This window comes from Pantherophis guttatus, chromosome 2, assembly GCF_059756535.1.
Source record: "Pantherophis guttatus breed Tessera chromosome 2, ASM5975653v1, whole genome shotgun sequence".
NCBI classification, from domain to species: domain Eukaryota; kingdom Metazoa; phylum Chordata; class Lepidosauria; order Squamata; family Colubridae; genus Pantherophis; species Pantherophis guttatus.
Genome location: NC_142064.1, coordinates 232,365,972 through 232,381,176, shown reverse-complemented (window position 1 = coordinate 232,381,176; position 15,205 = coordinate 232,365,972). Strand labels below are relative to the sequence as shown.

General features: G+C 38.7%; 1 protein-coding gene across 6 annotated transcripts in view; it reads left to right on the top strand.

Annotated features, from left to right (window-relative positions):
- The window catches only part of ITPR1 (inositol 1,4,5-trisphosphate receptor type 1), a 256,477-nt gene that overhangs the window by 26,604 nt on the left and 214,668 nt on the right, over window positions 1-15,205 (top strand). For all 6 annotated transcript variants that reach the window (XR_015732679.1, XM_087887909.1, XM_087887911.1 and 3 more), the window contains exon 2: window positions 9,036-9,143. Coding sequence is in view for 5 of the 6 variants with exons in the window: in XM_087887911.1 (XP_087744037.1) it covers window positions 9,036-9,143 (108 nt within the window). In the remaining variant the exon portion in view is untranslated. The remainder of the gene's footprint in view (window positions 1-9,035; window positions 9,144-15,205) is intronic.

The following is a 15,205-nucleotide window of genomic DNA, read 5'->3' as shown; positions in this document are numbered from 1 at the left end:
ATGGCAAACCTAAGGCATGCGTGCCAGAGGTGGCACGCAGCACCCTCTCTGATGGCACGTGAGCCGTCGCCCCAGTTCAGCTCTGCTGCGCATGTGCACGCACCTCGCACCTGCCAGGTGGTCTTCAGGTCTCTGCCGTGCATGCATGGGGGGTCACATGCTGGGGGCCATGTGCACATGTGGGGGTGGGGTGCATGCAGGGCCCACACACATGCGTGGGGGGGTGGGTGGGGTACATGTGGGGAGTGCGCACGCATGCAGGGGGCAGACCGCATGCAGGGGGCTGCGCATGCATGCATGGTGATGGGTGCATGTGGGGGGCTATGCAGGGCGTGGTGCATGCAGGGGATGTGCACGCATGCAACGCATGCACAGGGCCCATGCACGCATTGCATTTTGGGCTACTAATCTAGTAGGCCATGGTTGGGTTTCTCTAGTTTCAAGTGTCTGAATACAGTAGGAATTAAAGTGGATAACAATTAAATTTCAGTTTTGGAATGTATGATAAAAAATTTTTTTAACTGCTATTATTCCTTGATCCACCATTCAGGTTTATTAAGCTTTTCTTCCGCCTTTAATGTAAATGAGTTAGTAGTCAGTGAAATGAAGTTTATAGTTTGAAGGCTGTATTTTTGAGGAAGTGCAAATCTTCTTGCTGCTGAAACTTTGAATCCAAATAGGCAGAAATAGTTTTCATGCCTGCATGACTGATTTCAGTTCTAGTTGAGGGGTGGGAGTGGAGGAGCCTTGCCCACATTCTTGAAAAACTGCCGATTTGTTCCTCAAATCCATTTTCACATTTTGCAGCCTCAAAGGATGAAAATGACTAAGCAGAGCTTTATAAAGACCAATGTTGAATGTTGATTTGCCGATAAAAGTTGCCAAAAGTATTTCTTTCCTTTTGAGGTTAATATCGCAAGGTTCCAGGGTCCATTCATTTGATTATTTTCTTTGTGACTGTAAAGTTGACATTCTTACACAGTTTTTAAGAACAAAGTAAAAAAGATTGAAAGTTAAGTCTATACTGTAATAATTGTATCCAAATTTGCTGCTACCATCGCCTCCATTCATTGATGCTACGTTAACACAGTTTGACTAACTTGTTCTGCTGTTCTCATTCATAAAAGCTTGTCTTTTAACAGAATTTGTTAGACCACAACCAGACTTCTTCTATGGACTTTTTGCTGATACTGAAAGCATACAAACTTTCACAAGTACTCCAAGTGATCTAGGAACTATACTGTATATAAAGAAACCATACATAAAAATATTTTTATCCTCCTTTATTAGACTAGAATAGAATAGGACAGGACAGGACAGGACAGGAACTTGGGGGTCTTCTAGTCCAGTCTCCTGCTCAAACAGGACCCTATACCCGTGATGGCGAACCTATGGCACATGTGCCACAGGTGGCACGCAGAGCCCTCTCTGTGGGCACGCCAGCCGTCGCCCCAGCCCAGCTCCACCACACATGCGAGCGTGCCTCCCGCCAGCCAGTTGGTCTTCGTGTCACTGTCCTGCATGCGTGGGGGATGGGGCGCATGTGGAGATGCATGTGTGCATGTGCAGTGGGGCGGGGCGGGGCGCATGCCCGGGGATGGTGCAGGTTGGTGCAGGAGGCTTTCCAGGCCCAAAACGGGGCAACTTCATGTTATTCACCAGTTGTGCCTTTTCCTGGATCATGAGGCTCTATTCTCAATCAGTCTTGTCCTGGTCATGCCTCATTTAGACTACTGCAATGTACTCTACATGGGGCTACCCTTGAAGAATATATGGAAATTACAGCTGGCATAGAACATAGTTGTATGGGCAGTTCAAGGCATGAAAAGAAAAGAAGGAGGGAGGGTGGGAGGGAGGGAGGGAAGAAGGAAGGAAGGATACATCAATAAATCCTTTTTTTTAAAAAAAAAACTACCCTGGATAAAGTTACTTATATAGTGTAAATTTTAAAAAATGGTTTTGACAATAATATATCACACCACTCTTTCAAAATTACAAATATTGAAATACTTAATAATTAGGACATACCATGCCTTATTATAATTTTTTTTTAGAAACAATGGCTTGTTTGATTATTGCAACAGATATAAAAATGCAGGTTACAACACCACAAATTAGATAGAGGTTATCTAATTTTGTCATGCTGCGAACCACTGACATCTTAAAAGACAGAGCTTTCTTACTAACTTGATATCACAAATTTAGGAATCTGTAGTTATTAATTTAATGAACTAAATTGAAAACCTTAAATGCTGTGATTTTGAAATGTAATACAGGGGGAAAATCCCCTTGAGCTGGTTGACTCTTCTTAATAATAAAAGGTTAGAAAATTACTTTTACTTGGAGAATTGAAGTTAGAAGAAGAAATGGCTTAATATCCCCCTTGGGTGTGGACAATGAAAGCGTGAATGCTTAAAAAGAATTTCTTTCCCTTATATAAGCATTTCTCCCTTCTTTTAATATTGTTGATATGGTACACAGTTTGATAATTAAAACAATTTCTAGGACTGTACTACTTAAGACTTCTCAGTTGGAATCCTAAATTCAGTAGCAACACTTATTGGAACAGATTTGACATAATACAATTCTGTAGCCAGAATCCTGATCTAAGTATATACCTATATAAAAATGTGATGAGAAATTAGTTCAGTAAGCTGTAGTTATGCACACGTTCTGTTAAAAATGATTCAGTAGAAATTACTTTTTTTGTCACAGTATTTTAAATACAATTACTGTACAGCTAAGGTGTTAACTTGCATTTTCTCCTCTCTGCCTAGTCAGGTTGTCTATTTGTAAAGCCCAAAGGACAGTCCAACCAGGCTTGTCTCTGCCTGATCTTGCAAACTCTGCTCTGTGACACATTGGGATCCAGATTATCCTTCCAGTTCTGTTTACATAAACCAAAGATCAAAAAAAGAAAAAGGCTAAATCAAATGCAACAATAATTGTCTGTATGTAAAAACCCTGTTTATATAGAATCCATCACTGAATGTGGACCAAAAATCACATTCTCTGGAATGGAATGGAATGGAATGGAATGGAATGGAATGGAATAGAATAGAATAGAATAGAATAGAATAGAATAGAATAGAATAGAATAGAATAGAATAGAATATACAAAATTCAATATAATACAAAATTCAATTCAATTTATTGGCCAAGTGTGAGTGGACACACAAGGAATTTGTCTTAGGTATATACGCTCTCAGTGTACATAAGGAGAATAAAATACATTCATGAAAAATAAAAAGATACAACACTTAGTGATAGTCAAGGGTACTAATAAGCTATCAAATCATACTAGGAAACAAATAAAAACAATATAATTGAAAGATATCTCTTCCCACTTATAGTAATAAGTATAGTAATACAGTCTTAGTAAATTATTTGATAGTGTTGTGGGAATTAGTTGTTAAGCAAAGTGATGGCATTTGGGAAAAAACTGTCCTTGTAACAATTAAAGAATAGAATAAAATAGAATTCTTTATTGGCCAAGTGTGATTGGACACACAAGGAATTTGTCTTTGGTGTATATGTTCTCAGTCTTTCTTAAAAAGACAAGATACACTCATCAAGAATCACAAGGCACAACACCCAGTGACAGTCATACAGTACAATAAGTAATCAAATCATACTACGAAACAATATCAATATAAATCACAAGGATACAAGCAGCAAAGTTACAGTCATGCAGTCGTAAGCGGGAGGAGATGGGTGATAGGAACGATGAGAAGACCAATAGCAATAGTAATGCAGCCTAATGTGAATAGTTTGACAGTGTTGAGGGAATTATTTATTTATATTATCTTAGTGTGCAATGCTCTATAGCGTTGTTTTTAGGGTAGGAGTTGAAACAATTTATGTCCAGGATGCAAGGGGATCTGTAAATATTTTCCCAGCCCTCTTTTTGACTTGTGCAGTATACAGGTCCTCAATGGAAGGCAGGTTGGTAGTAATTGTTTTTTCTGCAGTTCCAGTTATCCTCTGAAGTCTGTGTCTGTCTTGTTGGGTTGCAGAACCAAACCAGACAGTTATAGAGATGCAGATGACAGACTCAATAATTCCTCTGTCAAACTGTATCAGCAGTTCCCTGGGCAGTTTGAGCTTCCTGAGTTGGCACAGAAAGAACATTCTTTGTTGTGCTTTTTTGATGACGTTTTTGATGTTAGGTGTCCATTTTAGGTCTTGAGATATAATCTCAATACAGTCTCAAACGTTGAGACATGACACATTTCATCAAACAACCTTTGGTGGTGGCACATAAGTCTTTCCCAGAACATTTGATGACCTTTTTGGCAACAGTCCAAGCACAGTAAATCCAAAATTCATAATAAATTGACATATTCCGTATTTCTGAAATATTATCGTCCTACATTAATTCCATTAAATCTTAAATGCCTCCTGAGAACATAATTCCTTGTGAGATATTCAACCATTGAGAAGCTACCAAGGGACATGATTAAAGAATGTATGCTAAGATACATTCAAATATATTACATGCACTGTAAAAGAATGTCAATAATTTTTAAAACATGTTAACAACCCCAATAGATCCAAAAGATAATTTTTTATCAGTAAGCCTCATTTTAGGATCACACAAAACATATTTGATTGTACAAGTACTCCTTAACTTAAGACCATTTGTTTAGTGGCCATTGAAGGTTACTACTATGCTGAAAAAAGTGACTTATGACCAATCCTCACACTTATATGACAGTTTATTTATTTATAAAATTTATTGGCCGCCCATCTTACTATAACTGTGATGGTGAACCTATGGCATGTGTGCCCAAAGTGGCATGTGGAGCCATGTCACCTGGCACACCAGCTGTCACATCAGCCCATCTCCACTGCGCATGCGCGCATGCCTCCTGCTGGCCAGCTGGTCTTTGGATCTCTACCGCGCATGAGCAGGGGGGCAGGGCGCATGCACAGGAGGCACTTGCATTGCATTTTGGGGAGTTGTGTGCGTGTCCCCGCATCCTATTTTGGGCCTGGAAGCCAAAATGGGGCGCGGGGCGCTGTGCGAGGCCCCTCCACACCCTTTTTTGGGCTTGGAAAGCCTCCTGCACAAACCTGGAAGACAAAATGGGGGGCTGTGGCACATGTGTAGGTAAGGCCTGGGGTGCATGCGTGGGGAATGCGCACTCGTGTGGGGGAGGGGTGCATGCATAGGGTGTTTGCATTGCATTTTGGAGATCCGGGCACACACGCACATGCTTTGGGCACTCGGCACCAAAAAGATTAACCATCACTGTACTATAGGGTAGCTCTGGGATCTGCGGTCACATGATCAAAATTTAGGTACTTTGCAATCAGAATGTATTTATAACATTTGCAAGGTCCTGGGATCACATGACTGCTATTTATGATCTTTCCATCCAGCTTCCAATAAGCAGTATCAATGGCAGAAGCCAGATTTGCTAATGACTGTGGTAAAAAAAAGTTTGTAAAATTGGCGTGACTCATTTAATGACCACCTCACTTAGCAATGAAAATTCTGCTCCCAATTATGGTCATAAGTCGAGTGCTACCTGAACATTAAAACCTGATGCCTTCTAATTTGTATTTTAGGAAACACGAACAATCTGTTCCAGATTCCTTTTATATTATCCATATTTATTTAGTATTTTTAAATTTTTCAGTCAAACTGACTTTGTTGGTGTAGCTTTCTAAAACGTTTCTCTAATAGATTTGTATTGATGTAGATTACTGCAGCGACAATAGCTCTGATCCATGCAGAGCATAATAGGTGCTTTAAATGAAGGTATTACCATTCAACTATTTTAGGTGAGTTATAGTTATTGGTTTTTTAATTTCAAAGGTTTTAAAAATATCATTAATCATGAGACAATTACAGGAGTTGTCCCATTTTCTACCCACACTTTTGAAAGAACAAAACAAAACAAAAACACTTGCCATTTTTAGTTAATTATTCCAGGAAGTGAAATTCTCATGAGAGTGGGGATCAGATTTTAATTTCCTATTCAATATTGTCAAAAGATATGTAAAATAAATTCAGTGCTAGAAATACAACAGATTTTCTATTATCCTTAGAACAAAACATTTGCTGGGATTTCATAGGTGCTACACTCTATTGTCATCTTCATTTCAGTACAATAAAAATAAAAACAAGTATAACCAAATAATATAACTGGAAATCAGGAAAATTAAAACTGCCATTTTCATATAAAATCCAAGCTTTAAAAGAGAGTGTCTTGGAGTTTGACCATTCCATAATAAGATAATAATTAGCATACCAATTTATCTAAAGTATCTAAGTATCCCCATACAATCATAAATCCTCTTAGTTAAAAAAAAAAAAAGCTGCAGTTTCTTCAATTTTCTTTAAGAAAATCCAGTTATTTTAAAGTATAATAATAATATTTTAGAAGACTTTAGGTTTTGCCTATATTTATGGTGATATCTCTCATTAGACCACCTGCAATATTGGTTTGCTTGGGAGAAAGATAATTGCCAAAGTATCATGCCTTCCTTTGACTTGGTGCCTGCCTTGTACAAATATAAAAGAAAAAAAAAAGGCTGGCAATTTTTTCCTCAGCGGGGTTATAAATAAAGTTCTCTGGACTTCTAAATACATCTCCCCCATGTTGCTACCCAAAGTGAGGAAGCTCAGATGCCAAGCATGCGACCTCTTTGACCCTAACAATTCCTTAAGTGCTCCATTTCATTTTATTTATTTGTATCCACCTTTATTACTTTTACTCAAGGTACAGAATATATCCAGCACACCTTCCTCCTCTTATTTTCTCCACAATAACAAACCTGAGGTGAGGTGAGTTGGGCTAAGGCAGAGTCATCCAGAGTAAAGCCTGGCTAGGTGGCTCAGTGGCTAAGACGCTGAGCTTGTCGATCAGAAAGGTCGGCAGTTCGGTGGTTCGAATCCCTAGTATAGGTCTCCTGCGTGAGCAGGGGGTTGGACTAGATGACCTCCAAGGTCCCTTCCAACTCTGTTACTGTTAATCTGTTAATCATCCATCTGGCTTTCAAGATTAAAGTGAGGCCAGAACTCACAGTCTCCTGGTTTCTAGCCTGGTGTCTTAACCACTAGACCAAACTGGCTTTCTCATTTCCTGGATTTGTGTTGTCTCACTTCCTGTATTGGATCATTGATCGCTGCAAAAAAATGTAAAAAAGTCATGTGATAGCTTGATGTATGACCACAACGATTTAGGACCATAATTCTGGCTTCAATGACAGTCATGACTATGTGTAATGTTATCTGATATTGCTTGAAATTAACAAAAATATGAAAGGCTAGAATAAAGTGTAGCAATTGGTAACATTTTCTATCTTACTGTATGTGTATCTTTGTTTTTGTCCTATGAAAAGTAAAAATAAAATAATTTGTGTTTTTCTATAGTATAACTAATAAATACATTTTGTTATAACTTACACATTAAATCAATGAAATGCATTTACATTTGATAAGAGGATAAGTAATTGAAACATTTCAAAATAGTCCCAATTTTAATTGTTTTGGAAAGAAAAACTAGAAATAATCCTTTTCCGTGGTTTCAAAAATCTCGAGAACATTGATTTTCTCTTAAAATGTGAAAATATTGTTCCAAATGTAATACAGGTAGTCCTCAATTTACAACAGTTCATTAGTGACTGAAGTTACAATGGCACTGAAAAAACTGACTTATGACCATTTTTCACACTTATGACGATTGCAGTATCTCCAGGGTCATGTGATCACAATTCAGACACTTGGCAACTGACTCATATTTCATGACGACTGCAGTGTCCCAGGATCATGTGATCACCCTTTGTGACCCATGGCCGCATGATCAAAATTTGGAAGCTTGGCAACTGGCTCATATTTATGATGCCTTTATGACGCAGTGCCTTGAGGTCATGTGACCACTTTTGCGACCTTCTGGCAAGCAAAGTCAATGGAGAAACTAGATTTACTTAATGACCATGTTACTAACTTAACAACTGTAGTGATCTACTTAACAATCGTGACAAGAAAGGTCATAAATTGGAATAAAACTCACTTAACAATTGTCTCATTGGGCAACAGAAATTTTGAGCTCAACTGTGGTCGTAAGTCAAGGAGTATCTACACTAACTTGTAGTGGGACAATTTTTATTACATTTGCTGTACTTCTATTAAAATTAATGTTAACAATTATTTGTGACTTAAACAGGAGTGAAATCCACTTACCTTCATTACCGGTTCGCAAATGGGAACATGCGCGAGACACCTTTGCGCATGTGCAGGACCGTGGAGCATCCGGATGTGATGACGTCTGGGCGGGTGGGCGGAGCCTCCTGCTGCTGGTGCTAATGGTTTGCCCGATCTGTATAGAACCAGCTGCATTTCACCACTGGTCTTAAGGCTTGTTGAAACTAGTGACAAATAATAACAACTTTTGGAATGGCATTGCTTAGATTCAGCTAAGTCAGGGGTGGGCTTGGCTGTCTCAGGAATTCTGGGAGTTGAAGTCCACAGGTTGTAAAAGGGCCACAGTTGCCCACCCCTGACCTAAGTGTTTCCTTTGCAGTCCCTAGTCTTCATCTTACGATCACAATTGAGCCCAAAATTTCTTGTTGCTAAACAAGACAGTCGTTAACTGAGTTTTACCCCATTTCGCGATCTTTCGTGCCACAGTAGTTAAGTTAGTAATATGGTTGTAAAGTGCATCTGGCTTCCCCCACCACTGACTTTGCTTGTCAAAAGTTCGCAAAAGGTGGTCACATGACCTTGACGCACTGCGTCATAAATATGAGCCACTTGCCAAGCTTCCAAACTTTGATCATCTATCCATGGGGATGCTGAATTGGTCGTAACTGTGAAAAACAGTCATAAGTCACTTTTTTTTTCATTGACATTATAGCACTAAGTGAATGGTTGTAAGTCTAGGATTCCCTGTACGTTCCTCTATGGTTGTGTGTAACTCATGTGAATTTACACTGGTGACAAACTTTCCTTGAACTTCAGCCACCGTGACAAATACCGTTGTTGAACTGGTTAATATTAATAAGTTCTTTTTCCCTTCTCCTAGAGCCAGCAAGCCCCAGATGTGTGACAAGATGTCAAGTTTTTTGCACATTGGAGACATTTGTTCTTTGTACGCAGAAGGTTCAACAAATGGATTTATCAGCACTTTGGGGTAAGAGCCGCTATTTTCTTTTGCTGCATAGCATATATTTCTTGACTGTCATTTGAGAAATACAGGACTAATCATCTAATAGTGTATGCCAGTGGTTCTCAACCTTGGTCCACGGACTCCTGGGAGGGCCATGAAGACTTGAAGAAATGTTACGATTATAAATTTTGGGTGAAGTCTTAGGTGTCCATGGCAGTGGTGAAATCCTACCGGTTTGCACCGGTTCGGGCGATAAAATTTACTGGTTCAGTGAACCGGTATTAAAAAAAAGCTACCGGTTGGTCCAAACTGGTATTTCCAATGATCAGCTGTGCCACACGGTTTATATTCACTAGAAAGCAGGAAATCCTGCTTTCTAGCGAATCTAAATCACACGGTACAGTTGTTCCCCCCCTCTGTTCTACTTACCTTCAAAGCGCTCCTTTTTCTGTGCAAAGCACGTGTTTGGTGCGCATTGCACATGCATGTATGTGCAGCACACGTTTGATGCACACAATGCATGTGCGCACATGATGCTTTTGGTGTGCACCGCGCATGCGTGGGCAGCAAATTGGTGGCAACCCGTGGAGAATTTCACCACTGGTCCATGGCCATGGTCCGTGGCCATAAAAGGTATTTAAAATGGGTCCGTGATGAAGAAAAGGTTGAGAACCACTGGTGTACGCCATCATCCAGTGTTTAACAGTACTGGGTATCTCTTTTTTCCCCCTACAGCCATAAATCCTGGGTTAAGAAGTTTCCCAGGTGAGTGAATACATTTCAGCCAAATCTAAATATTTTTCTTTAAAAAAAATTCCTGCCTCTACTTTCCTTCATTTTTTTTTCTGTAAATTTTTTTTAATTTTTTTTTAAAAAAACATGAACATAAAATACATCTTTTTAGAACAAAGCATTACTTTCCTTCATTTTTGATGCTCTGAGGACATTCTTAAAAGGGATATCAAAGAAGGGAACCACTTAGATTTATATTCTGGGTGAAGAATTGGGAATGAAAGATGTTTAGAAGGGGTTCTTGTTAGCAATGAAATAATGAAGATGGTGCATAGTGTTTTTTTTTCTTGACACTTTATGAACTTGAGACAAATCTGTTATTTTGTAGACTTGATAGCAATTATTAGCAAACTTTTTTCAGTAAACTTGGAACTGAGTAAGTGGGAGGCATTTATTTATTGCTTTATTTATTTTACATCATCCGATTCCCACCTGATTGTGGGCAGTTTATAGATGAAAGCACTCAGGACAATAAAATAATATAGTGATAGAAATCAGAGAACGAAAGATGGCAAAATCCGAGCAACAAGCAAACCCAACATTTCCAATATGGGATCTTTAGTCACTCTTGCCAAAAGCCTGAGTGAAGATCCATCTCTTTAAGGCTCTGCAAAACACCAGCAGGATGGATCTGTGGGAGTGGGCAGGTGCTATTACAGGTCCCAATAGATGGCATTGATTAATTGAAGGAACTCAGCCCACGCCAACTTTCCAAGATCAAATTATCTGGGCAGATACTATGGGAGGTGGGCGGTTCTAGAGTACCCAAACTCTATGCCATTCATTTATATTACAGTAGTGGACAAAATTGTGGAAACCTTTTGGGAAAAGTGTATTTTTGAGGTTTGATGGCTAATAACACCACTTTTTTTTGGCGTTTCAAGATAATCTTATTCCACTACTGGAATGGCCTGGGAATAGCCCAGACCTTAACCCAATTGAAAATCTATGGAACCGACTAAGGAAACTTGTTAGTCAGAAGCAGGGGTGGGTTCTAAATTTTTTTACTACCGGTTCTGTGGGTGTGGCTTATTTTGTGGGCTTGATGGTCATGTGACAATTCTTTAGGATTTAGCAGAAGTACTGGTCTACCAGGATTTTAACTGCTTGCAGAACTGTACCGGTCTACTCATTTGTTTTTGGATGCACCGGTCTACCACCACACTGCCTTTTAACACTGATCAGCTGTAGGGCGGCCCTTTGAAGCCCTGCAGCAAGAGTTTAAACAGTTTTTTTTCTTCTAGCCAATCAGCTGGGACTCAGGAGGCAGCAATAGATTGGGGGTGGGGCCAAATAAAAGGTAAGAATAACGCGGGGGGAGCACGGGGGGGGGCGGGAGGGCCCAGCTCCCGAACAAAGAGAACCAGTTCGGTGACGTCATATTGTCACCGCTACCGGCTCAGCGGAACTAGGCGGAACCGGGAGGAACCCATCACTGGTCAGAAACGACCCAGAAATAAAATCCAGCTAATAGAAGCAATCATTCAATCTTGGTTTCACATTATAACAGCTGCAGAACTAAAAGATTTGGTTCACTCCATGGGAAGACATTGTAAGGCTGTAATTCATGCTAAAGGTTACCCAAATAACTATTAACTGATGTGATCATTTTTACATATCTCGTTTTTTCTACAGTACGTGTTTCACTTTTCTTCTTTATACTGTAACTGCTATTCTAATAGCAAATCCTTCATAAAAGTTATTGCATTACATTCTTGATTAAATTATCTTTCCATTGATATATAATTTTATGGCACTACTCAAAAAAAAAAAAGTGGTGTTATTAGCTAGTTTTAGAAAATACACTTTTCTCAAAAGGTTTCCACAATTTTGGCCACTACTGTAAATAGATAATCTTTGATTTACAACTTCAATTGATCCCCAAATCTCTCTTTTGCTAAGTGAAACATTTATTAAGTCAGTTTTGCTCCATTTTACCATCTTTCTTGCCAAAGTTGTTAAGTGAATCAGGGCAGCTGTTAATTCAGTAATACGGTTGTTAAGTGAATTTGGCTTCCCCATTGACTTTACTTGTCAGAAGGTTGCAAAAGGAGATCACCTGATTCCAGGACTTTGCGACTGTCATAAATATGAGTCAGTTGCCAAGGGTCTGAATTTTGATCATATGACTGTGGGGATGCTGCAACCGTCGTAAGTGTGAAAAGTAGTCATAAGTCACTTTTTTCAGTGCCTTTGTAACTTGTAACTGTCACTAAATGAGCTGTTGTAGGTCAAGGACTATCTACTAAATACAGAATTTTAAACGCCTACTCTTAGGAGTTTGGTGGAGTGTATGAATTTTGAATTAAAATTGTTTGGTGAACTTACACCTCAAATTATGCAAAGCTATGTTTTAATTACTGAGTAAGACAGAATGGTCTGGTTTTTATATTGAATCAAAAAATAGTTTATGTACTATACAATAACTGTGCTTCATTAGACTATGTCAAAATTAAGCAAACCACATTGTGGCTTAGTGTGATATTTGAACTCAGCCATTGGCTGTGTGTGGACTTTGTATTATGAACAGATGATGAACACAAATAACAGAGAGCCTTGGCTCATATATCACCTCTCTTCTCCAACACCATTTTTAGTCTTCATCGCCCATACCTTGCTACTATTACTTGAACCTGCCAAATTTCAAACAATATAATTTGTTTTTTTTGCTTGCAGTGGACCAGTCTCATCCTGTAGGTTATGAAACTGATTTGTTTAAACAAATCATATAGTAGTTAACATGAAATGAAGAATACTTCTTCAAAACTTATATTTCCCTGGTAGCTATGAAAGAAGAGGTAGGATAAACACTGATATGAATGCTTTCTATAAGTTAGTTTTATACTAAGATTTGGTTACATGTTCCATCTAAATATGCAGACTAGATTCTGAGGCTGCTGGGTTTCCTTAAAAGTTTAAGACTTCAAAGTAAAGGAAGCCAGGAAAGGGGAGAGAAAGATTTGATTTTTAAAATAAGACAGAATGTGTGTGTGTGTGTGTGTGTGTGTGTGTGTGTGTGTGTGTCTGTCTGTCTGTCTGTCTGTCTGTCTGTCTGTCTGTCTGTCTGTCTATCTATCTATCTATCTATCTATCTATCTATCTATCTATCTATCCCCTATTTCCCCCAAAATAAGACATCCCCTGATAATAAGCCCAATTGGGCTTTTGAGTGCATGGCAATAAGGCCAAGCGCTTGTTTCAGGGTTCAAAAAAAAATACGACAGAGTCTTATTTTGGGGGAAACACGGTATATATATATATGTGTGTGTGTGTGTGTGTGTGTGTATACCAGTGGTGGAATGTAATATTTCTTACTACCGGTTCTGTGGGCGTGGCTTGGTGGTGGTGGTGGTAATGTGACAGCATGGGCGTGGCCAATTTTTTTTTTTTACTTTTAAAAGCATTTTTTCTACAACCTTAAGAGGTTGCAGAAAAAAATGCTTTTAAAAGCCTCTTACGCTCAGGCGACTCAGCTGGGATTGTCAGAAGCTTTTAAAGGCTTGTTTTTTCCTACAACCTCTTTGGCCAAAGAAGTTGTAGAAAAAAGTGCTTTTAAAAGCCTCTGACGATCCCAGCTGAGCCGCATGATCATCAGAGGATTTTTGTTTTTTTTTACTTTTAAAAGCATTTTTTCGGCCGAAGAGGTTGTAGAAAAAATGTTTTAAAAGTAAAAAAAAAAAAGCCTCTGATGATCATGCGGCTCAACTGGGCATGGGGGGGGGGCAGGGATTTTTGCTACCGTTTCTCCGAACTACCCGCCGCCATCGCTACTGGATTGGGCAATCCGGTTCTAACTGGGAGCATTTCACCCCTGATATAAACACACACACACACGTGGTACTTTTGAGAAGTGATTTATATATAGTGTATATATAGTTTATACTATATTATCTACTAACTTCCCTTTAGAAATATGGGAAGCATTCTTTGCATGCTTTCAGAAGGCAGTAAAATAATATAAAAGGTTAGATTTTTATAAGGAACTTTGATAAGGCAGTGTTACTTCTGAAAGTAATTAGATAATAACAAGAAATCAGAGAAGCAACAAATCTTATACGAAATACTTTTTTTTTTCAGATGGCCTTAAACTAAGAGACTGTTGCATGCTAATTACAAAAAGAGAAACAGCATTGCTTTTCTTATATATCTATGTTGCTTTTCTGGCAATGTATTCATTGGATAACAATTTAAATATTAAACTAAGAAATAAATTACACAGAGGTAATACATTTTTTCATAACCTTTTCGGAAGCAAAGCATTTAGTTTCTGGCACCCATATTTCTTCAGCAGAACAAAATCTCAAACATAACGATACAGTATATATTACCCAGGACCTTAAAAACACACACAACAGTAGCAGCAGCTATTCTTAATTAAATTCAATAGAAATTGCTAATTGAACAATCTAAAAGTGTTTATATACATATGAAAATATAGGACATATAAGGTAAAATCAAATTTTACCGTCCTACTCTATTGCCACATTTTTAAGAACCTTTAAGCAATAAAAGATTTAGTACATAGAATATAAATTTACAAAACTGAAGTACTGTTGTCATAAAATTCTCTAGATGAAGAATTATGGACAAAAGACTGTGTTTCTTCGAACATAGGAAGAGCGTGAATTTTTTAAGCTCAGAGCATATGTATCCAGGATGGGAAACCAAGACTAATATCACATACAGACTTGGAGTCTCATCTGTTCTGGAGGATTTGCAGGGCTCAAAACCCCTTTTGAATCACAATTGAATAAGAATTTTTTTAAATGAAAATGCTAGTTATTGATGAGTACAGTATTTTTTGCTTTAGCAGATGGTAGCACCTACCTTGACTGAACTTAGAAGAGAAGAATATTCTTGGTACTATGAGAATGGGAGTATTCCAGGAATGTTAGCTAGATTGGGAAAGTAAAAGGGACAATTTAGAAGAAGACAGTGGCAAATCACTTTTGTCAGGCCTGGAAGCCATCTTTTTCATTGGAACTTCAGGCCTGCCACTTTTACTACTGTGGGAAACTGGGAGGGGGCATTGTATGGAGCATGGGTGATATATAGTCATAATAACATTCCTTTCTCAGAAAGTCAAGGACATCTTGCCCTGCACCTGGAGGGCTGGAACTGGGAGGCATCTCCAGTTGGGACGGTATTTGGATTGGACCATGTGATGGCCATGTGGGTGTTGGGTAGGGTCTTGAAATATCCTTTGGTTGGGGAAAACCTGGAAGCTTTCAGATTCGGGTTTTCCCAGATGTGCCAATATGACATCCCTAATAAAGTAGAACTTCAAGAAAACT